We start from the raw sequence: 25,007 nt of genomic DNA, 5'->3' as shown, positions 1-25,007 counted from the left end.
GGCAAATAAATTTCCAAATAAAATACTTTAATGTTTACCCAGTCCTGGGGATTACATTCTGTTTAAATTACTAATTTTATATATTTTATATTGTATTTATTTTGAAAAAATACAACAAATTCTTTAAAACATAAAACAAATAAATAAGTGATTCCTATGTTTTCTCAAGTCCTTCCACAAAACAGTCTTATTTCTGACCATGAGAGCCTTGATTTCACAAACATGTTGAAATCTCAAACAAATACTATTGACATATCAAAAGTCCAAATGTTTTTACTGATTACAGGTTTCAGAATGGGTCTGTTTGTTTGGTGGATGTGTGTGTGAATTATTTGATGATGCACAGGGTGTAATAAACAGAGATTAATTGTAATTATAAGTGTAGATTCCAATTTTTAAAGTGACCTATCAGCAACATGCACTTCATCTGTGCCAAGTCAGCTGCCTTCTCCACTCATCAAATTCAACTATGTCACAAAACAATACAGCTCTGATTTTGTCTTTGTGCAGGGTCAGAGGAACATTGGCCAGTCAAAGTGAACATAGATCCTGTCCTGTACTCAACAACTATGTGCTGAGAACACCATTTTTTAATGCTTCAGACACTTCCCCTCAGCTCACTCAGGAAGGTGGAGGGGACATGAACTGCACTCCTCTCCTCTTTTCCTGTTTTTGGGGCACTTTTACTGGGAGAGTTGTACTATAGATTAGTCCAACAGCATTCCAAAAACTCAGTTCTTCTGCACATCTGGGAGATGATTGGTGAAAGGCTGTTCGCGACCTTAAAAACTACACTAAAACTAGATAGAGACTGTAATACTTTGTCAGATAATCTGAAACTAAAATATTCTTTTTCAAAATTATTATTATTCAACCTGAACTAAAAAGCGCACTATAAACAAATATATTATTATTATAATTATTTAAAATGATCAGAATTAACATTTTAGATTAAAACTCTTCATATGCAAATAGCTTGTAGGAAAGCATGGCACTTCTGAGGCAAACTTTACATTCAGATACCTATCAGAATTTAGAAAATGGATTTTTGGTAATTTCTCAGTTCTTCGCCCCACACAATGCAAAAACTAAAATCTGTAGGTAAAAAAGCAGCCTTTTGTTCTTCCATGAAGGAAACTGAGTAAGTAAAATCTTTGACGGATACCATTTCCAAATAGCAACTCTTGAAACTGATATTGCCGGCCAAATACATTTTAAAGAGAACAAAAATAGTGACAAATCAAACATGCCAGTGATTCCTGATTGATGACATCGGCAACATCGCAAGTGCTCATCATCTCGTTTAAACCATTTCTCCATCTTTAGTTTGGCAAGCATTTCCTTTACCCGTTCCCCCTCATATGTCAGCAGTGTCAGCAGAGGAAGGGTAGTGAGGAAGGAAGGATGAACAGAGAGCTGAATTTCTTTACTGGCTTTCAGAATGTCCCATGGTTTAATGAAAAGGAAATCTGCACATCGAACGATTTAATTGGCCTATGTAAACTGTCGTTTTATTAAATCGTTCAAGAGACATTGCTTCATAATATATGTACATAATATATGTGTGCAATATTATCATCAAGAGATGCTTTTTGTGTTCAGTTCAAGGTTATATCAATCAGTGGTATTGTTATAAAGGTCGAGATAAGGTGCGCGGTACCTGTGGGAGGCGCTCGAGTCTCCGTCAGTTTGGCACTCGGTAGAGAGCAGTTTGAGGAGGAGGACCGCCTGTCTGGAGTAAGAGTGGTTTGGGTCTCACACTCATTCAAACTGTCCACGGCGCTCATCAGCACTATTTTGATTTTGTCATCAGTTTTTTAGGTGTGGAGTTCAAGAATGCATAATTGCGGTAAGTTACGGAGGCTCTGGCGCGGCATCCTCAAGTGTTACCTGTGGTGTTTTGATAGTTTTCTGTCAGTTCAGCATGGGTTGGTGTTTGACTTGATGGCATTATAAAAGAAACTTTCAATAAAAAGTTTGATTTAATCAAAAAATGAAATGGCTTGGCATGGTTGCAGGTGTTGTGGTGATTTTGAATTTGACCACGTGCCATTTAATTTAGCGTCAACTCTTTATATTTTTAACAAATTGTTTAAAAAAAAAAAAAACTGAATACAATACAAACAGTTATGTGCTACGATTTGGTAGTCTACTATGTAAACTTCAATTATTTAAAAATTAGGCTACATTCATTGTAGTGTAGCATACATTTCTCAAGTGGTGAAAACTCTTTCATTACAGAATGTTAGAACTAGTAAATTTTTATATATATATATATATAAAATACATTGCCATACCAATTTCATAGGTGCCATCTGTTTATCCATTTTTATTTTATTTTTTTTATTTCGTGCTGATCATTATTACTGTATTGGACATGTTGTGCATAGCTAATGTGTAACTTGCATGCTTGTAATACTGCTGATGTGGAATTGTACCTCTGTTTATGAACACCCTCAACTGTTGCTGAATCCTCTGTTTTAATGAAACTTAACTGTTATGACTTTTGGGTTCATTTAAGTTACTGAACAGCCAGGGCCATGAGACCAGTCCTCATCTGAGTATAAACAAGCCATTAGGTATTTCACTGGAAGGTGTTCTCTTTTAAACAGAAGATCCCAATGTCAGACATATGGACCTTGGAAGTTCTCAAAACATTCAGGGGGAAGATTCTAAGTTCTAAATTCTAAATAATAATAAAAAAAGAGATTTAGAATTCAGAGACATCATCTTCTGAGCTTGTGTGATCCTCCATCTTGTTTTACTCATCTGGGTTAATGTGTAGATAGTCATAAGATTTCTTGATGTATGTGTCTGTGAATATTCTTAGTCGTTCAGGTTATCACAGAATGTGTTCTAGAATTCCTGAAGCATCCGGGCATTCAGATGGAAAAAATGCATCCAAATTATCTTGATTTATAAATGACATTTCTAATGTACTTTGATCTTGAGAGATTAGGCACAATCTATGAATTGGAAAACAGTAGAAAGTTCTATTTAATATTGTTTATAGTATGCTTTTATATGTTTTTATCTAGGCCCTGTTTCCTTTGCTTATCTGATCAGCTGTAAGAGATGTCAGCTGTCAGACTGTTGAATTGATTATTACTTATGCTGTATGTGCATTGTGATTGGCATGAATAATGAGAGGGGGTAGAATTCTGTTGCCCTTCATAACCCATGTTTAAAAGTAACTTCTATACCTGCACTTCACACCAAAAAAAAAAAAAAAAAATTGTGTGAACTTTTTTTTTTTTTTTTTTTTTTTTTTTTATCTCCATTTTATTATGTGCTTGTGTGAGACAGCATGCAGATTACCTGCTTGGGTGCTTGTAAAGTAGAAAACGCTCATGATTGTGTCTTGCACAAGAATCTTCATTTCGCTTATCACTCTTGTTTAATGGTTGCTGCATTACCGGTTATTTTACACTGTATGACCCTGGATACTAGGCAGTAATGAAAATTATCTTACAGCCATTCTGCCACTGTTTTCCGCTCTTGATAATCAAAACTAGCTGATAAACTGTTCATATCTCTGCCTCTGTCAGCTGTTGAGTGTCATAAAACATTACTGTTCTACCAATTGAGAGTTTTGTCATATTACTTTTGAAATTAACTTGATTTGCCAATTCAATAACTTGATTTCCCAATTTTTGATTTTCCTGCATTCTAATTTATGGTGTGTGTATATATATATAATTTTTTTTTTTGCTGCTCATGGTTGTATGACCTAATAGAACTTAAAGTTAATTATAAAACTTTAATGCTGTCATAATGGCAATTATGGCAGTTGTGTTTCTTCTGTGTGGCCATTATTGGAATGGACCCTGATATATTTTCAGCTCTAGTTTGTCATCTTGTCACTGCTTTGGGCTCCTGCTGCATTATGATTATGTAAACTCATAAGCTTGTCTAAAAATTGGTCACGACAAATTCATGTAAGATAAGGAACAGATAATCTGAGTACATCAGAGAGATTTTCTTTTCAAATGTAAACCGGGAAAAGTAATTCTGCCCCAAGATCAGTGCTGAAATGAGAACATTTGGGTAATCTTGAGAATCATGGGATTGGAGATGTGTTTTAGGGCTGATGAGCTGCTGGAGAAGGATTAACAGGTTTTAATTGCTCAACCTTTGATCTGCCCACCTTTGCTCTCTTACACTCTTTTTCCTCTCTCTGCTGAGAAATACACAGCTAAACATTATTGGCTGCTCATAAGGTATGTCTTTCAGACCACTTAAAATTCTTTTATCTTTGCCAAATTATCTTTTCTTTGTTGAATGAGACACTGTTTGAAATTAACTGATTGATATTTGTGGAGATGTTTATCCATCTGTTGGGGGATCTTATATGAGTAGTGTGACTCTGGATCTTTTGGTTGAGATCAACAGCCTTTCCTTCAGTCTCTGAAATTAGTTCATGATGATTACTTCATGCTTTATCCATTTTGCAGCGTTTTGTTTCTAAAGGTTACACATTTTGGTTTGTTGATTGAAAGTACTGATCCCATGTTTAAATTGGGGAATTTAAGTTTAAATTTAGAGATTAGGCATAAGAAATTAAATGAGGGATTACTTCATGACTTTGTGGATTTTTTTTTTTTTTTTTTTTTTTTTTTTTTTCCCTTAATGCCATTTTCCTATAAATCCTGTATTTCAGGAATGGAAAACTTATTTAGCACTTTTTTTTTTTTTTTTTGCCTACTAAGCAGGAAGTGTTTTTTTTTTTTTTTTTTTTTTTTTTTGCTTATGCTGTTTCCTCTCCTTCCTCTGCCTTTCTGTCACTAACAGAATCTATGGCCCAAGTTAAATTAGTTGGCGGAGTTTTACGTTTCTTGATGTGTATGTGATGCCTTCTGAATTAAGATGATTGAGTTCTTTGTATGTAGACACAAGATTCTTGTTAAATATGAAAAACTGGTTATAAGCAAACTAATGCTTGTTCCTGTGACTGAATGTCATGAATAAAAGAGATACTGGTCACATTTCAGCGTTCTCAGCTATCAGTTTCATTTGTCATATCTTTTTCATTTGTCATTTATCTCTTCATTTGTAATTTCTTTTCCTTTTTTTTTTTCCCTCTCTGTCCAGGCGCAGTGCTGAGAATGTGTGCTTGTTGAATATCCTACCTGCGTCTGTCCCCTGTTTTTTTTTGCCTCTTGGCTGGGTTTTGTCCCCTCTTTTGCTTTCATTGTCTTGTAACTAAGCACCCACCATGTCGCAACCACCCGAAGCCGAGCCTGTTACTGTGGTACCAGCAGAACCAGCATCAACCACTGAACCAGCATCTGCCACAACACCCACTGCACCCGTGACTAGAACTTCATTCTGGAGGGAAAGGAGAAAAAGTACAGGCTGGCCGCCTCTGTTTATTTATTTATTTATTTTTAAATGGGGTTGATGTTGCCTACAGCAAACATTCCATTTTTATTTATTTATTTATTTTTTAAAATAATGATCTTGTGGTTGTTTCTCCACAGTCCCAGAGAAGACAGACGAGTTCCTGCTAGCCAGGTTTCAGGGTGATGGAGTGAGATATAAAGCCAAGCTTATTGGTGTGGATGATGTCCCAGAAGCAAGAGGGGATAAAATGTGTCAGGATTCCATGATGAAACTAAAGGTGCAGATTCAAGATGGCTTTAATTTCTGTTGTGGTTTTTATTTAGATCTTATGGTGTATTGCATGGCACAGAGTGAAGACAGAATATTATTATTATTATTATTATTATTATTACATTCCATTAATGGTACAGTAATTGTTAGAAGAAACTATTTAGTTTTTGTTTGTGTACAGGGCATGGCAATAGCTGCTCGTTCTCAAGGCAAGCACAAGCAAAGAATATGGGTGAACATCTCTCTAACAGGAATCAAAATTGTTGATGAGAAAACTGGGGTGAGTAGTTTTGTGGATACTTTAAAAAATGATTTGTGAAATTGATTACTGGCCTTTTCATGTCATAAAAATGTGTATTGACTTTATAGCATGCTCTCTGTCATATCTTGCCTTAGTCTCTCTCCTTCTCTCTCTCTCTCTCAGGTGATTGAGCATGAACATGTGGTGAATAAGATCTCTTTTATTGCTCGTGATGTCACTGATAACCGGGCCTTTGGATATGTTTGCGGAGCAGAGGGGCAGCACCAGTTCTTTGCTGTTAAGACAGCTCAGCAGGTCAGAGTTACATTCACATTTAATCATTTAGCAGACGCTTTTATCCAAAGCGACTTACAAATGAGGAGAACAATAGAAGCAATCAAACCAACAATAGGGCATCAATATGTAAGTGCTGTGACTAGTCCCAGTTAGTCTAGCACAGTACATGTTTTTGTTTGTTTTTTAAATGGATATACAGATTAATAAGTGTTAGTATTAATGTCAATTAAGTGTTGATGAAAAATATCAGTTTGTCAGCTGTTTCTTGAAAATCATCATGAAAGTAATTTTGTGCCTCTTTAGGATGGCACCACAGGGTGTTTATCAAACACAAAATACAAAATTTGTTATGTATATAAAATCTTGGCACAACAAGAATATTCTGTTTCCTATTGGGTGCCACTTACAGAAATTACAAAATAAAATAAAAAAATTACAATTTGAAATGTGGATGGAATATGTAATCCAAAGTGTATTCTTCTTTTATCAATTCCTCTTCTACAGGCTGAGCCTCTGGTGATTGATTTGAAGGATCTGTTTCAACTAATCTTCAATATGAAGAAAAAAGAGCAGGAAGCTGCACAGAAGGTGATGTGTATATAATTTTAATACTTTATACATTTACATCATTTAGATTAGAGTGTTTTAAATTATTGTTGTCTAAAATTGAGGAATGGATTTGGTACTACATATTTCATGCAGGAAGATTATAGGCTTGTCTAGATATTTGTCTGTTGGTAAGCTAAGCTCTTTTGAGTACTAAAGACATTTTTTTCAAACATAATAACAGCTCTCAATAGTTGACTGCTTTTCCAATTGAATATGCAGATCTTCATAAACTGTAGTTTTTCATAAACGATTTGAACCCTTTTTCCTATTATGTTGGATTCAGTTTATTGACTGAAACCTTTACTACTTTGCAGGGTGAAGGAAATGGCACTGTGATTGAGGTGAGTATAAACCATTTTTGAGCAATATTTCAGTTTTATTTTAATGTAATCTTTCATTCATTGTTTTGTTTGGTCATCAGAATGGTGGTGATGCTTTACTCACCCTGGATGGCCAAGGAAATGCTGTAAAAGTAAGTGCTTGCAACTTCATACAAAATGGCAATTTCATACGAATTAGATTGTTGAAAAAAAAAATCAACTCCAAATGGACCTTGGAATCCTCAGAAAATAACCTAGAGGTGCTATGTTTTGTGTTATTCTCAGACCATAGAGCAGATGGACCTGTTTGGCGATATGTCCACTCCACCTGACATTCACTCTCCTACGGTAATGACCCTAAGCAGGGGTGTCCAAAGTCCGGCCTGGGGATGAATTTCAAACAGCCCGCAGCTTGTCTTTAAAATACATTACGTGTGGCCCGCTACACATAATTTACAAATCATGCCGTTTCACAGTGTCAACACAAGTTGACAGCACTAGATTTTAGGCCAGGTGTTGCAGTAAACTGTAAGAGAAACAAAATTTGATAACTAATAAGCTCTGCTATTTCTGTTGCTTATGAGAAACGTTAAACATGCCAAAAGCGGAACGAAACGGTGCTACTCGTTGAGTCATTTGAACCACGGACCATTCATAAGCTCAGCACAAAAGACGGCGCAGCACTCAGAACAAATGCTTTTACTTGCTGACAGGTCTCAATCATGTGACCACTAAACAGCGCAGTGAGAAGCATTCGAGTTTTGCGCAGAGGTATCTGATACAAACAAAAATGTTTTATTGTATTATTAATATGGACATGTATTAAGTATTAAAGGAGGAGGCCTAATGAAATGTATGGCAAATTACAGAAACCAATGGTTAATTTTAATAACTCAGTAAGAATATTTAAAATTTATCCTTTCAAAAATGAGGTTATTAAAATTTTACAGATGTTACTGTTTAATGAATTTTCATCTGCATCCCAACTCAAGCTACTGCTACTGTCAACTCAAGCTTTTCCAAGAGACAAAACATGTAACATTGAATCTGGCCCCCTTTAAAATAAGTTTGGACACCTCTGCCCTACAGTACACATTTTTGCAGTCAATCTGCTGTTGACACGTTTTAAGCAGTTTATTAAGTAATTTCTTTTAGAAATATACCCAGACTTTAGAATGAGCAAAGAGTTTGCCTTGATACATGTGGCTAGATTTCTACATTTTATTTATTTATTTATTTATTTTTTTACTGTGCTGTGAGTTCTTAACATACTAAACACTTTGCCAGTATTATCTGTTAACGTCTACCAAAGCCATCCATCAGCCCTCATTTTTCATTTAAGGGTCTCAAGCATTTGCATTGGCTGTTTTTCATGACCAAACCAAATGCTCTCCCAAAAGTATTATTAGCAGTGAAAAAGTCCCAATGGCCTGTAGATGGCACCCAAACCCCAAAAATGGGAAAAAGAGAACTTCAATTACATCACAATTACTGGTGTTTCAAACACTTCCTATGAAAATTTTCATGTTATATGATGCTCTAACTACCTTACTATTTTCAGTATGTTTCAAAGAATCTACCTCAACTCATCTTTTTTTTCTTTTTTCTTCTAAAACCAGCCTGACAGTGTTCTGCTGCTTGACTTTGCTGTTGTGATTGACAGCAATCAAGGAAATCCTTTCATCTGCTACCCATCTCCTCTCTGCAATAAATCAGATGACAAAACTGTTTCAGTCACATCAGATCTTTTCCCAACTCCTAGTTCCGATCCCTTCAGTGATGATCCCTTTTCTCCCTTAAATGATCAATCAGATTCCATGTTTTCTTCCAATAACAAGTCAGATCTTTCTAGTTTTCTCTTGAATGGGCCAGACTTGCAGCAAAGCCTGAGTGAATACTCCTCTCCAAACAATCAGCTGTTTAATGGACTCTCTGGTGCCCAGTTGTCTCATGAAAGTCCAAATACACAAGTAAACCAGCTTTCTTTAAGCAATCTGAATGGTGACCGTAATTTCCTCTTTAGCCAGAATCCTTTTTTGAGTACCTCAATGAACAACCCACCTATCTTAAACGGGTTAGCCAGATCAGGTCCTCCTGTCCTCCAAACTCCTCTCTTGTGTAATGGATCAAGTAAATCAGTGGCATTGTTTCAAACCATCCCACCACCTTCTGTTCAAAATGGAGGCCTAATGGTCCTTTGCCCCCCACCTCAAAGTTCAAAGTCTGGATGCATGCGAAGGAGAGGGAAGGTGAACATTTGGCAAGAGAAACTCCTTACGGAATTCTCAATCTGTATTAATTCACATACAAAGTATGAGAGAGACTATAAGGACTATAAGGCAAGGTTTGGCATAAGCGCCAATAATTTTAATCAATATTTTAAAAATGATTTAAAAAAGGACAGTACACATCTTGTACTTAAATGTAAAGATGTTCTCACGTTGTCTAAATGCATTGAGTCTTGAGAAAGAATGGATGGTTTAATGATTATGATTTTTAAAAGTTCTTGTAGTCTGTCTCATAGAACACCGATTAGTTGGTTTTATGGTTTTAGGGTTTTTTTTTTTTTTTTTTTGCACATTGGAAAAATTGGATAGAAACTGTCACATTATTAACTTGTGTTGGGGGACATGGCATTGTTGTCCATGTACTGTGTGTGTCTTAAATTGATATCTACATTTTGCTGATTAAGAAAGCTACCAAGTTTTATGCTAATAGACCTTTTTCTCTACTCAACTGTAGAAGCTGCATGCATCCATACAAAATGGTTCCTATTATTGTTTATTTTTTTTTTTTTATAATTTAATTGTGGATGTACACAACAATGTCATGCCAATCCCTGAAAGCAATACTATGACTAACTGCATGCTTCTTACCTCAGTTTAATTGTGCAGGGCAGGGTTAGTTCAAGTAAACATCTACAGATATACTGTATATCAAACTGACCTTTTTTTTTTTTTTTTTTTTTTTTTTTTTTTTCCCATTAACACAACTTTGGTAAAATTGGGCTCTTTCTCGGTGGCAGCAGTGTTATTTTATACTCCTTTATATCTGTCTTTTTGAATTGTTTCATGTCATTTGGCACTGTAATTTTGCTTAAGTTCAGAGTACTAAAAATGCTTTTATATAACATTGTGCCTCCACAGTCACCTGGAAATGACATGTTTGGAGCTGAACTCTTTGCTCCACCAACCCAGAAGGAGTCTCAGCCCTCAAATCAGGACTCCTCCATTCCAGCAGACCTGTTCAACCCCACACCTTCCTCCACCATCAATGCTCTTGGTATAATGCATGGTCTTTGTACACTTGTGGAATGAATTGGCTGATCTCATATATAATAATAATAATAATAATAATAATAATAATAATAATAATAATAAAACTCCTATTTTTCCTGTATAAAGACCTATTTATACTGTGTGAGGGGAAAACTAGCAAGTATTATAAAGAAAATGGTTTTTAAAACTAAATCTGCATTTATAGTGTAAATAAGCGCCCCCTGGGGTCTGCTGACTTGTTTAAAAACAATTAAAATTTTTTTTTTTTTTTTTTTTTTTTGCTTGCCATTATGAGCATTGTGATCTTGATGTCTTTTTTTTTTTTTTTTTTTTTTTTTTTTGATGTTGAGTGTATTTAATTTGTTTGTTCTGTAGGTTCATTGTCTCTGGGCCCTACTTCTGTCACTCCTGGGACAGCTCCGTCTCCATGGGGTCAAACACCAACAATGTTTCCTCCTCAGGGCGGTGTTCCTCAAGTAACTGTTCCAGGACAACCAAAAGCTTTTCCTCAACCATCTGCCTTTGGAGGCCTGCCTGCACCTGCATGGGGGCAGCAAGGAGCTTTGCCTTTTGGTCCACCGGCTGCCACACAAGCCTGGGGTCAACCGGGAACCGCAGCACCTGTTGGGCACTGGCCCACCACTGGTCCTGTGGCAGGTCCTTTCCAACCAAACCAGTTTGCTCCCATGATGCCTCCTAATGCAATGATGGGTATGCAGCAGGGTGTAGTGGTTCCTCCTCGCCCTCCACCCCGTCCTCCTGTGAAAGAAGAACCCCCAGTGGTCAAAAGCGCATTTACCGCTTTGGACCCCCTTGGGGAGAAGGAGAAGAAGACCGGAAAAGACATGTTCAAAAATTTCCAGATGGTTAAGCCCCAGAAAGCAGAACAAGGACCTGGTACAAACACCAATGGCTCATTTGACCAGTACTTTTCCAGTAAGGTTGGTCTGGCTCAGGAGGTGGCAGATCATGATGACTTTGACATAAACCAAATCTCAGCTAACTCAAATGGTACACATTTAATTATCATCTGTAACTTATGATTTGAGACATGCAGCATAACGATTTTGATAGTTTGATCATTAACGTTCCCCATCTTGTGTCCAGGGACTTCAAAACTTGTTCCTCAGCAGTCCCCTGCGAGTGTTGCAGTACCTCACGGAGCAGGTCTGACCCCAGGGCTTTTGGATGCTGCCTTCACTCCTAATCTAGTCCCTGCACCCTCAAACCAGAGTCCTGCAGCAGGCTCAAACCTTTTTGATGACACTTTTGGAACTGACACTTTTGGAACTAACCCTTTTGGAGCACCACCTATGAATACAGTATGTGCATTTTTACTTTTTTACTTATACTTTTTATTTTATTTATTTATTTTTGAATTCTTAAAGTTTATAGTGTATACACTGTTTGACACTGTGACCTTGTGTTTTTACTGTGTTTTTGGAATTGCAAATTTGTTGATCTTTTTAATAATAATAATAATAATAACAACAATAATAATAACAATAATATGTTTTTTAATCACAGAGCACTCCAGCCTCTCAGACTGCTGCCCTTGCAGATGCTTTTGGAGACCCGTTTGGGGGAAATCCTTTTGCCTGAGAAACCTTAGCACTGCTGGTACAGAGCTATAAATATTTCTTAAAATGTTTGGTTATACATAACATGCCAGTTGTAAACTGTAAGAAATATGATCTACACTGTTATGTCAATACATAGACTTGGTTCTATTAACATAAATACACACAAAAAAACCTGTTCATATATTTATTTCAGTACACTCCCACTGATCCAGTGCTGCTGAGCCAGAGAACCACACAAGCACCATAGAGTTGCTCTCAGCATTCTACTACATTGAAAAGCAATGTGTTCATAAAAACCTTTTTCTGGTATTCTGTGCTCCACTATTTGCATTTCCACTGTATATCTGTTGTAGCCTCACTTTCTGTGCCTTTCTAACTGATCACAGATCAGTCCTTCTCTTCCAGCCCTTTCAGATTAACCCATTTCAATCCTAAGGCACTCATGAAATAAGATGCACAGTGAAGTAGTTGAAGTAGGGTTCTTCTGTAGAGTGTAATAGAGGAGAAAGAATAAAAGATAATGATCATGTTTGTGTAAATGATTTTTCTCTATGCAATTATCCTAAGCATGTATGATGAAGTAAATATGCTTAATCCTAATGATTTATCATTAAAAAAAGTGAATGAATCTGACTCTGTTTTTTTTTTTTTTTTTTTCCTGTGTTAAAATAATGGTAACACTTTACAATAAGGTTCATTAGTTAACTGATGTTAACTACATTAGTTTACATGAGCTAATAATGTACTGCACTTCAGCATTTATTAATCTTTGTTAATGTCAATTTCAACATTTGCTAATACATTATTAAAATCAAGAGTTGTATTTGTTAACATTAGTTAATGCACTGTGAACTAACATGAACAAACAATGAACCGCTGTATTTTTATTAACTAACCTTAACAAAAATTAACAAATACGGTAACACATGTATTGCTTGTGGTTAATTCATGTTAGTTAATACATTAATGTTAACAAATGATCTTTTTGTAAGTGTTACCAAAGTAATATTTTGGCTTCTTGCTTATTTTGGCATCAGGTACATATGATCTGAGCAATATTATTTAATGTATCTTAGTATATCTGACTGAAATGTTGTTTACAGGACTAAGGAATTCTCTAGAGCTTCAATAAAGACTGTGTAAGTACATACTGTTGTTCAACAAAGTTTGTTACCATGGTAAAAGAAAGAGCACCAAGATGTGACCAGACTACAGAGGCCATTAATGAAACAACACCATTGCCAGTGTGCCTATTGTCATGCGCCAAGAATTTGCCATTACCCCTTCAGTTCTATTAACAGACAGGATGGCATCATTCTGTGTATGTCAGATTGTAACACCGGGGTGAAAGTTTTGCCAAGCCTCTTTGTTGATGTTTGGGACTGGATAACTGGATAATTTTGGATGAAGGTTTAATAGACGAGAACCTTATAAAAGAAGTGTGTGGCGACTTTCTGTAGCTTTTCGTAAGTCTGCAATCAGATTTACTGTTGCTGTATCAGCATCAGATATTCAAAGCTTCAAAACAAAGTTTTTTCAGTTTTAAAATTAAGTTTAAGATGCCTCGTCCTTTGTTTTACCGAAATGGTAGCTGGGACCCTCTTCAGGAGAGAAACCTTTTCAACCAAAACACTGACCTCCCCTGTTTCCTTGAACCAGATGAGGTTAGCTGGATAGATTCAGCCAGGAAAAGATTAGGGACATCGACCTGGCCAGGATCTGTGCGTTTACCTCTCTTCAGCTCTTTGTGCATGGAGATTCCTTCTAAATCTGAAGGACGGGTTTCTGAATCTGTGTGTGAACAAATGAAAGGACCGCAAAACTGGAAAGTCTGTCTAGATGTCAGTCCATTTTCTCCAAAGGATATAAGCATCAAAACCAAGGAGGGGTATTTGGAGATAACAGGCATGTTGACCTTGATATGTTTGGCTTTGGTCAATTTATAATGGACTGCATATTTATATTAATAAAACAGCCTATACAATGACATTACATACTGCAAATCACATTTCATTCAGATGGCAATATCATGTTCTTTAATGTATGTTTTCTTTCCTAGGTAATCATGAGGAAAGGCAGGAAAATCACAGATTGATCTCAAGAAGCTTTACAAGAAAATACAAGTAAGAGCTTTTATTGATTTGTTTTGTTATTCATTTGATCTCTTATCAACTCCTACTGTATTTAAAAATGAAAAGAATAACACAAGAAAAACAGTTGTTAGTTCTCCAAATGGAACCTCACAGCAAATGATGCAGTTTTTAATACTGTATTTTTGCATACATTTGAATCTCATAATTACAGCTGTACACAATTTAGGGTGTTACTCCATCATTACTCATGGCTGGTTTCATTTTTCTTGTGTAATTCATTAGGCTTCCAGCTGACTTAGACCTAAAACTAATCAGCTCCATGCTGTCTCCAGATGGTATTCTCTCAGTTGAGGTCCCATTACCTGGCTCTAATATCAGTCTCCCTGGAGAGACTGTCATCCCTGTTCACATGATGGACAAACAGTTCCCTGCAAAGTAACATATAGACCTATTCATATGCCCAATATGTTAAAAGTAATGAACGTGTTTTCCTAACTTTTCATTTTTGATGGCTAACCTTAGAAGCATTTGTAAATACCAGTATTGCAAGAGAATATTTATCATATTTTGAAGCATTACTAAATGACAAACATTACTGTTCAGACAGTAATATGCTAAATAGTTAAGCTCTGCTGTTACTTTGGTTTAAATTATATGTAATACATAATTTGTGCTTTATATGTATAATAATTCGGTTGCACTTTAGAGTATGTGCACTTACATGTACTTACAGTGTACTACCTAAGAAAGTACTGGTTAATATAAGGTAACTACATGGTTTAAGGTTAGGTTTAGGGGGTAGGTTCAGGGCTAGTACCTAGTTATTACCCATTTATTATAATAAGTACATAGTATGTACATGGGGAACATGACTGTAAAATAAAGTGCTACCAAGAATTCTTCTAAGATGATCAATCCTATGTAACCATTAAGTACTGACGGACTAAAGAGAGATCAGATTTTCCAGTTCACTCTTTTTCAGGCTAGAATAAAAATGTTTGGAAAGGGTTTCATACTGGGGCTGGGGTCATATAATGCCAAGAGAGACAGTTTTAATAAATGTGTAACAATAAAACAATACAATCATGTAAATATATTTAACAAGAAGACACTGAAATTCTCAATAAATAGGTAAGCAAATAACTAACTCTCAGCATCATGTAGCCAAGTTGAGCTTCATGTCACATCCTCTAGATGGTGCATAGAGTTCACACAGATTCTGTGCTCTGAACTTCACAGAACTACACTACTTGTTTGGCAGGTCATGACAGTTATGAAATCCAAAGCCTTCCGTCTTTGGTTTCCTTCTTGGGGTGATCAGAAGTATGGAGGCAGGTTTCTCCTTACCTTCTCCTTACAGTTGTACCTTCGCTATTTTTGGATGTGTTCCACAGCTTTCATCACATTGCTCAGGAGCAGTAATCAAATGACTCCAATGTCTCAGTTACACTATGCATAGTAAAAATAGCAACATGTTTCTGAATGGTCAGTATTTTGTTCTGTTACCTTTGTATGATTCAAATATATCTCTTCTCTAATATGTGTTGGCTAGAGGAAGTATCCTCATAGAATGAAGGAGTGCCAGTTCAGCGTCCATAAAATGACAAAATACTTTAAAATAGCAAGATGCATGTTCCTGACAGACAATCGAGCATCTACCCCATGCTATAAATCTCCAGGAGAACTACACTCTTGTGGCCATCTAATGTTTACCGTATGTGTTTTTCTGGGTTTCCTGATTTCTGACTTTGAATTTTATTTTGAAATGAATCCAAAGAGTTAACTGAAGACTTCAGTGTCCGTTAGGTTGTATTAGACTCTGACCTGGATATAGTATGCAAGTGTGCAAAGAACACACAGAATTTATCTCTATCCATATCTGTCAGAATTTAATTTGTTGCTTAGGAAACAGCTTCCTCTAAGTAATTCCTACAAGGTTTCAAGGAATCAGTACAGTGTGTGTGTGCATAGCGATTTTACACAATCAAATATCAATGTTACAATCAATAATAGTGTAAACGGCTATTAAAACCTGACAGTTATTATTTCTTTATTTCTTGTATCAATAAGTCAATTAAGACCAATGGATGCATCATCAGTTGTATTATACAGAGTCTGAGCCTATTAAAATGCTTATGAAGACTACTGTTACATGCCAGATTAAACTGAAGGTTGGAACTAAGCCTGTAAATGTACAACATCTAACACTGCGGTATGTAGAACTGCCAGTTGGCACCATCATTTAACTTACTGAGAGCACACATGGTGGACATGACAAAAATACACCACAGGGATTCTCCAATTACATTACAAGTCTTAAGCTATTCAGGAGGAAGCAGGGTGTTGAAATAGTGAGAATGCCACTAAGCTCCACAGTGACCACTCTCCAATGTCTGTGGTATGAACAAGCATAATGAGCGAATGAAGATTTACGGCTCAATAAATGTTTCATTTGTAAACATCTTCACATTTCAGTGTTACATGCACAACATAAATGTGTGAACATAACAGATTCACATAATGAACATGTGAACATAATGAACAGTTTTGCCCAGGAATACATCTGTTGTTCACATATAGGTTTTTCTGATGTATTGAAGAATTTTCACCTAGTATAAATCTAGATAAAAAAAAATAAATAAAAAAAAATCTTGAAAGTCGATCTAAAGATCGTTCCTGCAAGTTTTAGTAACTTTATCAAGTATGTGGAGACTGATGGTTTCAGGCAGAAATAATTGCAAATAAATAATTTTTCATGATCACCTCTCTTGAAAGTAAATAATACAGCTTTCCTTGACAGCATGTGCAATATAATGCTGTAAAACTTTCATTTTGGTTGCCATTTGATTTTCTGTCTTGGCTTGTGTCTCTTATACTCACTTCCTATAGCCCTAACCTACTAAAAGCCATGCATGCTAAGAATGTGCAGGCTCAGTGCTACACTTATTTGCCCTGCTGTAAAAAATCAGGCAAATGTTATGCTAGTGTTGATGTCTGTTTTTGAGTGAATGAGGCCATAAAAAATTTAAAAATATGCTTCAGGTGGATGTATGAAGTGATACTGCAATATTGTTAATATCTAATACATCATGTGAGAAGCATGATGAACATTTTAAGCAAGTCATTTCACAAAACAAAAATGGTTTAACATGATTAAAGAATAGATATGCTGTTCAAAATGAGGTATTTGTACACTTTATGATTGTCAAATGTTAGCGGAATAGTTAATGTGATGATCTACACCTGTAGTTAGTCTGTAGAGACCTGGGTGAACTTGATCCAATAAAATCACCTTGAGACAATTTGGTTAAAATTCATTGCAAAAAAATGGCTCAGAATAGTGAAGTTAGTTCTGAGAAATGAAGATAGATCTGTTTGCAGATTCCACTTGGTTTGAAATTCTTAACACAATAAAAGTCATATACAAGTGTGACTTTCATATCCCCTAACTCAAAATGCTTTTTGGGGCCACTGTATGTTGAACGCAATGCAATTTGAATGGTTATGCTGATGATTGTAACAGAGGCTTCTGTTGTTTGAACGTTAAGTCTAACATTTTCCAACATTTTCTCCAGGTAACATAAACCACAAGCCTACATTTGACACTACCAGTTGCCATAGACCTGTCAACATCTTTACGTCTCTCTTTCTCTCTCATTGAAAAAGATTACAACAGAATTAATATTGAGACTAGTCCTCAATAAAAAATGCCCATACCTATTTCTATAATGACATTTTACTTAAGAGGTTTTCTAATTACAAATACTTAACTTGAATTCAGACAAATCCATTATCCAGTTGTGATGCTGCTGCATAGTGATGACAAAATCTGAGCAGTTCTATTTCTCCTTGACATTAATGGGTACATTACAAACTAATCCATGTGTGACTAATCTAGTCTTGGTTCCCGAGTCACTGATGTGTCGTAAAACATATGTTGACATTACATGCATCTTCAAGGTAGTGTTGAATGTCATAACTAATCAGTTATGTCAATGCAATTGATGTATCAAACAAAAGTATCATCTAAACTTCACTTTTCTCTAAGACAAAAAATCAAATGCATTATTACATTCTGGAAGAAAAATACCCAAGCAGTACAGTTATTTCCATCTTCAGAATGATTGTCAGTGCCAAGTGTTTCACTTGATCAATTCCTTGACTCCCATTTGTGCCACATTAGGCATTAGTTAGCCATATTTAACTTCTGCTTGGCTAGCAAAACAAATCCAATATAAGGTGGTATGGACAAGCCCTGAAGACTGTTGAGGAGGCAGCAGAGTTCGTGATTGTGGTGAGAACTCTAATTTCTTCAAAGCATTACTGTTTGAAAGTAGTTGTTACAAATACACTTACAATAGATGATTATTAGACAAAATAGAGAAAAAGCTGACTTGAATATTCTAGATATTTTCATTCAAGTTTTTCCAGTGTTACTAAATGTGAGATGTGAAAAGAGATATCACAAGTATATGGTATAAGAATATTTTGATGAAGAAAAATATAGGAATTAGGAAAATGTAGAACAGAAAGGTCATTTGAATTTTAAATCTATTACAGGGCTGCTGGAAATACATCACTAGTGGGAAGGAAAAAAGGTAAAGTTCATCCATATTTATGTTGGTAATGATTAAACAGCAATTTCTCATTTTGAAGAAATTAATTAATTTTAGTAGTGCAATTGAAATGTCATAAACATCTTTTCAATATTACCATTACACTTAGTGTATGGATGATGACAATTGTGTAATTTAAACTAACAAAAGTGAATGGTCTATAGTGATTTTCTGATCACTATACACCATTATAGATTTAGATATAGATTATACAGATTTTCTTGTAAATAAAATAGTTACCCTCTGTTCACTACAGTAAGCTGCCACCATGAGTACGGACGCAGAGATGGCCGTTTATGGCAAGGCTGCCATTTACCTTCGTAAGCCTGAGAAGGAGAGAATCGAGGCTCAGAACAAACCATTTGATGCCAAGACTGCCTGCTACGTGGCTGATGACAAAGAGTTGTACCTCAAGGGAACAATCAAGAGCAAAGATGGTGGCAAAGTCACAGTTGTTTTGCTTGACACTCAGGAGGTGAGTTTTAATTTCCATTTCATGTAGATGCTCATTAAATTACTTATTACAATGTTTTCTTTTATATCTAATATCTAATTTTTCAAATTTCTAGGAGAGAGTTGCTAAGGAACAAGATGTCTACCCAATGAATCCTCCCAAGTTTGACAAGATTGAGGACATGGCCATGATGACCCATCTCAATGAAGCCTCTGTGCTGTATAACCTCAAAGAGCGTTATGCTGCATGGATGATCTACGTAGGTTTTGAAACAACTTAAAACAGCATTTAAGTTCATTTTGTCTGTGGTGTTAAAATCTGACCACTTCTCTACTCATTTCAGACCTACTCTGGGCTCTTCTGTGCAACTGTGAACCCCTACAAGTGGCTCCCAGTGTATGATGCAGAAGTGGTGGCTGCCTACAGAGGCAAAAAGCGTATGGAGGCCCCACCCCACATCTTCTCTGTCTCTGACAATGCCTATCAGTTTATGCTGACTGGTAAGACATTATTTCTGAGATCTGAATTATATACGTTGAAATTCACATTCTTAGGCCCGGTTTCACAGACAGGATTAGGCATTTAAATATAGGGTGTTTAGTTTAATAAGGGCATTTAAGTAGCTTTTATAAACTTTAACTAGAAAAAAAAAAAAAAAACATTATTGGTGTGCATCTTGAGACAAAACAATGGCACTGACATATTTTAAGATGTCAGTACAATTTGCTTTCAGTTAGAACAGCTCAAACATGCATTTTAGTCTAGGACTAGCTTAAGCTGTCTGTGAAACCAGAGGATAGTTTGCTATAAAACAATTGCTAAAACATTATTATCTTTGAATTAACAGACAGAGAGAACCAGTCTGTCCTGATTACGTATGTATCAAGCTTACTATTAGAGTTTTTGAGAACAGATATATTGTTCTCTTATGTAACTTCCTCATGTCTTATCATCTTCTGTTTTCTAATCTCCCATAAACCAGCGGAGAATCTGGTGCTGGAAAGACTGTGAACACCAAACGTGTCATCCAGTATTTTGCCACAATTGCAGTGGCAGGTGGTGAAAAGAAGAAAGAGCAGACTCCCGGCAAAATGCAGGTATATGAGATATAAAACAGTCAAATATATTATTATGAAAGATATAGTTCAAATTCATAACAATCATCTCCCACAATATATGTTATGTGAATTTGTGAAATGCCTGAAAACAGTGTTTAGACATGAAACAAAATAACTGAAAACCCTTCAAACATCTCAGGGCTCTCTTGAGGACCAGATCATTGCTGCCAACCCTCTGCTTGAGGCTTATGGTAATGCCAAGACTGTGAGAAATGACAACTCCTCTCGTTTTGTAAGTTTTACAGTGCAGTTGGTCAGTGTGTGTGTGTGTGTGTGTGTATATATATATATATATATATATATATATATATATATATATATAATTATACAGAGTTTTCTATAAAGACATTATTTATGTATCATTCTATTTTGATTTAAACAGGGTAAATTCATCAGAATTCACTTCGGTACATCTGGAAAACTGGCTAGTGCTGACATTGAGACATGTAGGTGGACATGATTTCATTGATCCATCCTGCACATTTGTCTTTGTCTGTCACTCTTTAGATGATTGTGACTCAAGTACATTCTCTCAACAGATCTGCTGGAGAAGTCTAGAGTGACATTCCAGCTTCCAGATGAGAGAGGCTACCACATCTTCTACCAGATGATGACCAACCATAAGCCTGAGCTGATTGGTAGGTGCACATTTTACATTCAATGTTTCAGATAATATTGTAAAATGCTCTTTTTTTTTTTTTTATGAATGCTGTGTATTTTACAGAAATGACGCTCATCACCACCAACCCCTATGACTTCCCCATGTGCAGTCAGGGTCAGATCACAGTGGCCAGCATTGATGATAAAGAGGAGCTGGTTGCTACTGATGTGAGTCATTGCTGTTTGAATATTTGCATATTCTATTTAAATATGGCAGAATATATCCTAGAGCTCTTTCTTCTCTGTAATTTTCAGACTGCTATTGACATTCTGGGATTTAGTAATGAGGAGAAGATGAGCATCTACAAGTTCACTGGAGCTGTGCTTCATCATGGTAACATGAAGTTCAAGCAGAAGCAGCGTGAGGAGCAGGCTGAGCCTGATGGCACAGAGGGTGAGACTAAATAGTACTAATGTGTGTCAAAACATGCTTTGAATTGACATATCCTTGTTTCTATTTTTACAAATGAAAGGATGGTTTTAGTTTTCAAGGCAAGAAAAGGGATGTTTGTTTTTAAAAAAATTTTTTTTTTAATCCTTAATTTTAGAGGCTGACAAAGTTGCCTACCTTCTGGGTTTGAACTCTGCTGATATGCTGAAGGCTTTGTGCTACCCCAGAGTCAAGGTCGGAAATGAGTTTGTGACCAAAGGCCAGACTGTGCCGCAGGTATAGTAAAATAGTTTAACCTTAAAATCTGGCTAATTATTGCAGAAGCAGAATTAAATATGCACTCTATGCTACTTACAGGTGTACAACTCTGTTAGTGCCTTGGCCAAATCTGTCTATGAGAGGATGTTCTTGTGGATGGTCATTCGTATCAACCAGATGTTGGACACAAAACAACAAAGAAATTTCTTCATTGGTGTGCTGGATATTGCTGGCTTTGAGATCTTTGATGTAAGAATGATTCTTTTATCTATTTTTATGGCAAACTGAATACTATTCAGAAGTCAGTAAATGTTTCTGTTATTTTTCCTCCAGTACAACAGCATGGAGCAGCTGTGCATCAACTTCACCAATGAGAAACTGCAACAGTTTTTCAACCACCACATGTTTGTGCTGGAACAAGAGGAGTACAAGAAGGAGGGCATTGTTTGGGAGTTCATTGACTTCGGCATGGACTTGGCCGCTTGCATTGAGCTCATTGAGAAGGTTTTTCCGTTTTTTGAACTTATTCATTTCCATTGTCCATTCTCAAAATCTTACATTTTTAGTAATTAAACAATATCATTCTTTTATAAACAGCCCATGGGTATCTTCTCCATCCTAGAAGAGGAGTGTATGTTCCCCAAGGCTACAGACACTTCCTTCAAGAACAAGCTGTATGATCAGCATCTTGGCAAGTGCAATGCTTTCCAGAAACCAAAGCCTGCCAAAGGCAAGGCTGAAGCTCACTTCTCCCTGGTTCACTATGCTGGAACTGTGGACTACAACATTGCTGGCTGGTTGGACAAGAACAAGGATCCACTGAATGAGTCTGTTCTGCAGCTGTACCAGAAGTCTTCTGTCAAACTGCTGGCTACCCTCTACCCACCTGTTGTTGAGGGTAAAAAAAAAACTGAAGTGTTAACATGATTTTGTACATCATTTTAACCAAAATCTGATTCAGTTTTGCACTCTTTTCTTGTTATAACATTATACGTATGTGTTCTTTTATCTTTTTATCTGAATAGAGACTGGTGGCGGCAAGAAGGGAGGCAAGAAGAAGGGTGGCTCCATGCAGACTGTGTCTTCTCAGTTCAGAGTATGTCTTTGTAGACAAAATGTGAATAATGATGCAACTGAAAGGACTTAAGAAGTCCTGTACTGTACATGAGCTTGCTTGACTCTAGGTCAGAAAGTAATTTAAAAAATAATAATACATAAAAAATAATACATCAACAACTGAGAGAATGTGAGTAAGAAAGATGAATCTTTTCATGATAAAACAGGAGAACTTGGGCAAGCTCATGACCAACTTGAGGAGCACTCACCCTCACTTTGTGCGTTGTCTGATTCCCAATGAGTCCAAGACTCCAGGTAAAGTAATAAATGGCTCACAGATATTCTCTTATTAACATAGTATTTTATGCTAATGTATATAATAATGAAAATGTTAATCTACCAAGCTCATTATGTAAACTGTTCTTTATAGGTCTCATGGAGAACTTCCTGGTTATCCACCAGCTGAGGTGTAATGGTGTACTGGAGGGTATCAGAATCTGCAGAAAGGGCTTCCCCAGCAGAATCCTCTATGGTGACTTCAAGCAGAGGTAAAAGGGACCACACGAAAATCCCATTTCCTGTAGGCTCTTTATTAGAAGATATGAAGCATTTTGTTAAATCTTCCAATTCTCCACAGATACAAGGTGCTGAATGCCAGTGTTATCCCAGAGGGACAGTTTATTGATAACAAGAAGGCCTGTGAGAAACTCCTGGGATCCATCGACATTGATCATGACCAGTACAGATTTGGACACACAAAGGTTCATATTTAGCTTTACAACTTTCACTGATTCAGTGATCATGATTATTTAGCTTATACAGGTAAATCAATATCTTTTTATTTACTGTTTTACATAAATTCAGGTGTTCTTCAAAGCTGGTCTTCTGGGTACTCTTGAGGAGATGCGTGATGAGAAACTGGCTGCTCTGGTCACAATGACTCAGGCTGTCTGCCGTGGATACCTGATGAGGAGGGAATTTGTGAAAATGACAGAGAGGAGGTGAGGAACATCATGGAATGAACAAAACTCTCTGATTTAACTATTTCAGTTAGTATGAAGCTTTTTCAGAAGGAAATTTAAAAACAGTGATTCATAACCCACATTAATTCACAGTGTTAATGGGGTTATCAGTAAAAATATTTTCTGTCTATGGCAAGCCCATCTTCTTGTCAATTAGGCTTTTAAAGGTATTTAAAAAAACTGTATTCAAATATGTTTGACTCATAAAGTGAAGGAAATATTTTGTTGACCAGTTTAAAAATAAGTGCATTTACCAGTAATTTCCACATTTAATCATCCAAATTGTTTCATCAGGGATGCAATTTACACCATCCAATACAACATCCGCTCATTCATGAATGTCAAACACTGGCCATGGATGAAAGTTTACTACAAGATTAAGCCTCTGCTGAAGAGTGCCGAGACTGAGAAGGAGCTGGCAACCATGAAAGAGGACTTTGCAAAATGCAAAGAAGATCTTGCCAAAGCTGAAGCCAAAAAGAAGGAGCTTGAAGAGAAGATGGTATCACTGCTGCAAGAGAAAAATGATCTGCAGCTGCAAGTAGCATCTGTGAGTATTTTTACTTGAATTAACTGAACTGTGGCCCCATTAAAATAAGCAATGTGGTTTCCAGTGATATGGCAACCTATTTTCTTAACAGGAAGCTGAGAATCTCTCAGATGCTGAGGAGAGGTGTGAGGGTCTGATCAAGAGCAAAATCCAGCTTGAAGCTAAACTCAAAGAGACAACTGAAAGACTGGAGGATGAGGAAGAAATCAATGCTGAACTGACAGCCAAGAAGAGGAAACTGGAGGATGAGTGCTCTGAGCTGAAGAAAGACATTGATGACCTGGAGCTCACCTTGGCTAAAGTGGAGAAGGAGAAACATGCCACTGAGAATAAGGTTATAAAGTTGCTTTAAGATTAGATTTCATATCTGTCTTATATGTTGATATAAAAAATATGAATAGTAAAAAATAAGGTTATTTGGAACAAAAAATTTTACAGGTCAAGAACTTGACTGAGGAAATGGCAGCTCAGGATGAGAGTATTGCCAAGCTTACAAAAGAGAAGAAAGCCCTCCAAGAGGCACATCAGCAGACATTGGATGATCTCCAGGCCGAGGAGGACAAAGTCAACACCCTGACCAAATCCAAGACAAAACTTGAGCAGCAAGTTGATGATGTGAGTTGATTATGTAAACATGTTATTAATTCATCAAATTAACTGTGATTTTGCTGTGAACATATTTTATATACCATTGTCCTGTAGCTTGAGGGTTCCCTTGAACAAGAGAAGAAGCTCCGCATGGATCTTGAGAGAGCCAAGAGAAAGCTTGAAGGAGACCTGAAATTAGCCCAAGAGTCCATCATGGACCTGGAGAATGACAAGCAGCAATCTGAGGAGAAGCTGAAGAA

General features: G+C 36.4%; 3 protein-coding genes across 5 annotated transcripts in view; all 3 read left to right on the top strand.

Moving 5' to 3' along the window:
* Nucleotides 1-1,515: 1,515 nt before the first annotated feature.
* Nucleotides 1,516-12,569, top strand: dab2 (DAB adaptor protein 2). Of its 3 annotated transcripts, none has more exons than XM_051893267.1 (15): nucleotides 1,516-1,849; nucleotides 5,092-5,348; nucleotides 5,481-5,620; nucleotides 5,795-5,893; nucleotides 6,038-6,169; nucleotides 6,656-6,739; nucleotides 7,075-7,101; nucleotides 7,182-7,232; nucleotides 7,366-7,428; nucleotides 8,700-9,329; nucleotides 10,227-10,362; nucleotides 10,734-11,369; nucleotides 11,466-11,680; nucleotides 11,886-11,978; nucleotides 12,135-12,569. In XM_051893267.1, exons 2-14 carry the CDS (start codon nucleotides 5,216-5,218, stop codon nucleotides 11,958-11,960), a joined length of 2,421 nt encoding a protein of 806 aa, XP_051749227.1. In that variant the 5' UTR covers nucleotides 1,516-1,849; nucleotides 5,092-5,215; the 3' UTR covers nucleotides 11,961-11,978; nucleotides 12,135-12,569. The 3 variants fall into 3 exon arrangements, with proteins under 3 accessions (XP_051749227.1, XP_051749229.1, XP_051749228.1); XM_051893268.1 differs by lacking the exon at nucleotides 1,516-1,849 and adding an exon at nucleotides 4,118-4,220; XM_051893269.1 differs by lacking the exon at nucleotides 8,700-9,329 and having other exon boundaries at nucleotides 1,601-1,849.
* Nucleotides 12,570-12,658: 89 nt separating this feature from the next.
* hspb15 (heat shock protein, alpha-crystallin-related, b15) lies at nucleotides 12,659-15,523 on the top strand. Its single transcript, XM_051893322.1, has 3 exons — nucleotides 12,659-13,846; nucleotides 14,001-14,064; nucleotides 14,317-15,523. The coding sequence occupies exons 1-3, from the start codon at nucleotides 13,501-13,503 to the stop codon at nucleotides 14,471-14,473; spliced, it is 567 nt and encodes a 188-aa protein (XP_051749282.1). The 5' UTR covers nucleotides 12,659-13,500; the 3' UTR covers nucleotides 14,474-15,523.
* Nucleotides 15,524-15,677: 154 nt separating this feature from the next.
* LOC127512887 (uncharacterized) overlaps nucleotides 15,678-25,007 on the top strand; it is a 53,274-nt gene continuing 43,944 nt past the window's right edge. Inside the window, 24 exon segments of the mRNA XM_051894244.1 lie at nucleotides 15,678-18,632; nucleotides 18,907-19,125; nucleotides 19,220-19,363; nucleotides 19,448-19,604; nucleotides 19,952-19,979; nucleotides 20,087-20,201; nucleotides 20,362-20,454; nucleotides 20,605-20,668; nucleotides 20,762-20,860; nucleotides 20,947-21,050; nucleotides 21,138-21,276; nucleotides 21,431-21,549; nucleotides 21,631-21,780; nucleotides 21,865-22,035; nucleotides 22,129-22,429; nucleotides 22,557-22,627; nucleotides 22,815-22,902; nucleotides 23,018-23,135; nucleotides 23,225-23,348; nucleotides 23,452-23,588; nucleotides 23,904-24,159; nucleotides 24,251-24,493; nucleotides 24,598-24,774; nucleotides 24,862-25,007. Of these exon segments, the coding sequence (XP_051750204.1) occupies nucleotides 18,919-19,125; nucleotides 19,220-19,363; nucleotides 19,448-19,604; nucleotides 19,952-19,979; nucleotides 20,087-20,201; nucleotides 20,362-20,454; nucleotides 20,605-20,668; nucleotides 20,762-20,860; nucleotides 20,947-21,050; nucleotides 21,138-21,276; nucleotides 21,431-21,549; nucleotides 21,631-21,780; nucleotides 21,865-22,035; nucleotides 22,129-22,429; nucleotides 22,557-22,627; nucleotides 22,815-22,902; nucleotides 23,018-23,135; nucleotides 23,225-23,348; nucleotides 23,452-23,588; nucleotides 23,904-24,159; nucleotides 24,251-24,493; nucleotides 24,598-24,774; nucleotides 24,862-25,007 (3,251 nt within the window). The 5' untranslated portion in view covers nucleotides 15,678-18,632; nucleotides 18,907-18,918.

This window comes from Ctenopharyngodon idella, chromosome 5 (assembly GCF_019924925.1).
Source record: "Ctenopharyngodon idella isolate HZGC_01 chromosome 5, HZGC01, whole genome shotgun sequence".
In the NCBI taxonomy this organism is placed as follows: domain Eukaryota; kingdom Metazoa; phylum Chordata; class Actinopteri; order Cypriniformes; family Xenocyprididae; genus Ctenopharyngodon; species Ctenopharyngodon idella.
The sequence above is the reverse complement of the archived record's forward strand: the minus strand, read 5'-3'. Positions and strand labels throughout refer to the sequence as shown.

What these genes read in the sequence shown, in the direction of transcription:
- dab2 (XM_051893267.1), top strand. Translation starts at nt 5,216, where the DNA reads ATGTCGCAACCACCCGAAGCCGAGCCTGTTACTGTGGTACCAGCAGAA. An exon ending in CTGTTAAGACAGCTCAGCAG is followed by an intron (nt 6,170 to 6,655) that starts GTCAGAGTTACA and finishes CCTCTTCTACAG; the next exon opens with GCTGAGCCTCTGGTGATTGA. An exon ending in AATCTCAGCTAACTCAAATG is followed by an intron (nt 11,370 to 11,465) that starts GTACACATTTAA and finishes TCTTGTGTCCAG; the next exon opens with GGACTTCAAAACTTGTTCCT.
- hspb15 (XM_051893322.1), top strand. Translation starts at nt 13,501, where the DNA reads ATGCCTCGTCCTTTGTTTTACCGAAATGGTAGCTGGGACCCTCTTCAG. An exon ending in GGGGTATTTGGAGATAACAG is followed by an intron (nt 13,847 to 14,000) that starts GCATGTTGACCT and finishes TTTCTTTCCTAG; the next exon opens with GTAATCATGAGGAAAGGCAG. An exon ending in AGCTTTACAAGAAAATACAA is followed by an intron (nt 14,065 to 14,316) that starts GTAAGAGCTTTT and finishes GTAATTCATTAG; the next exon opens with GCTTCCAGCTGACTTAGACC.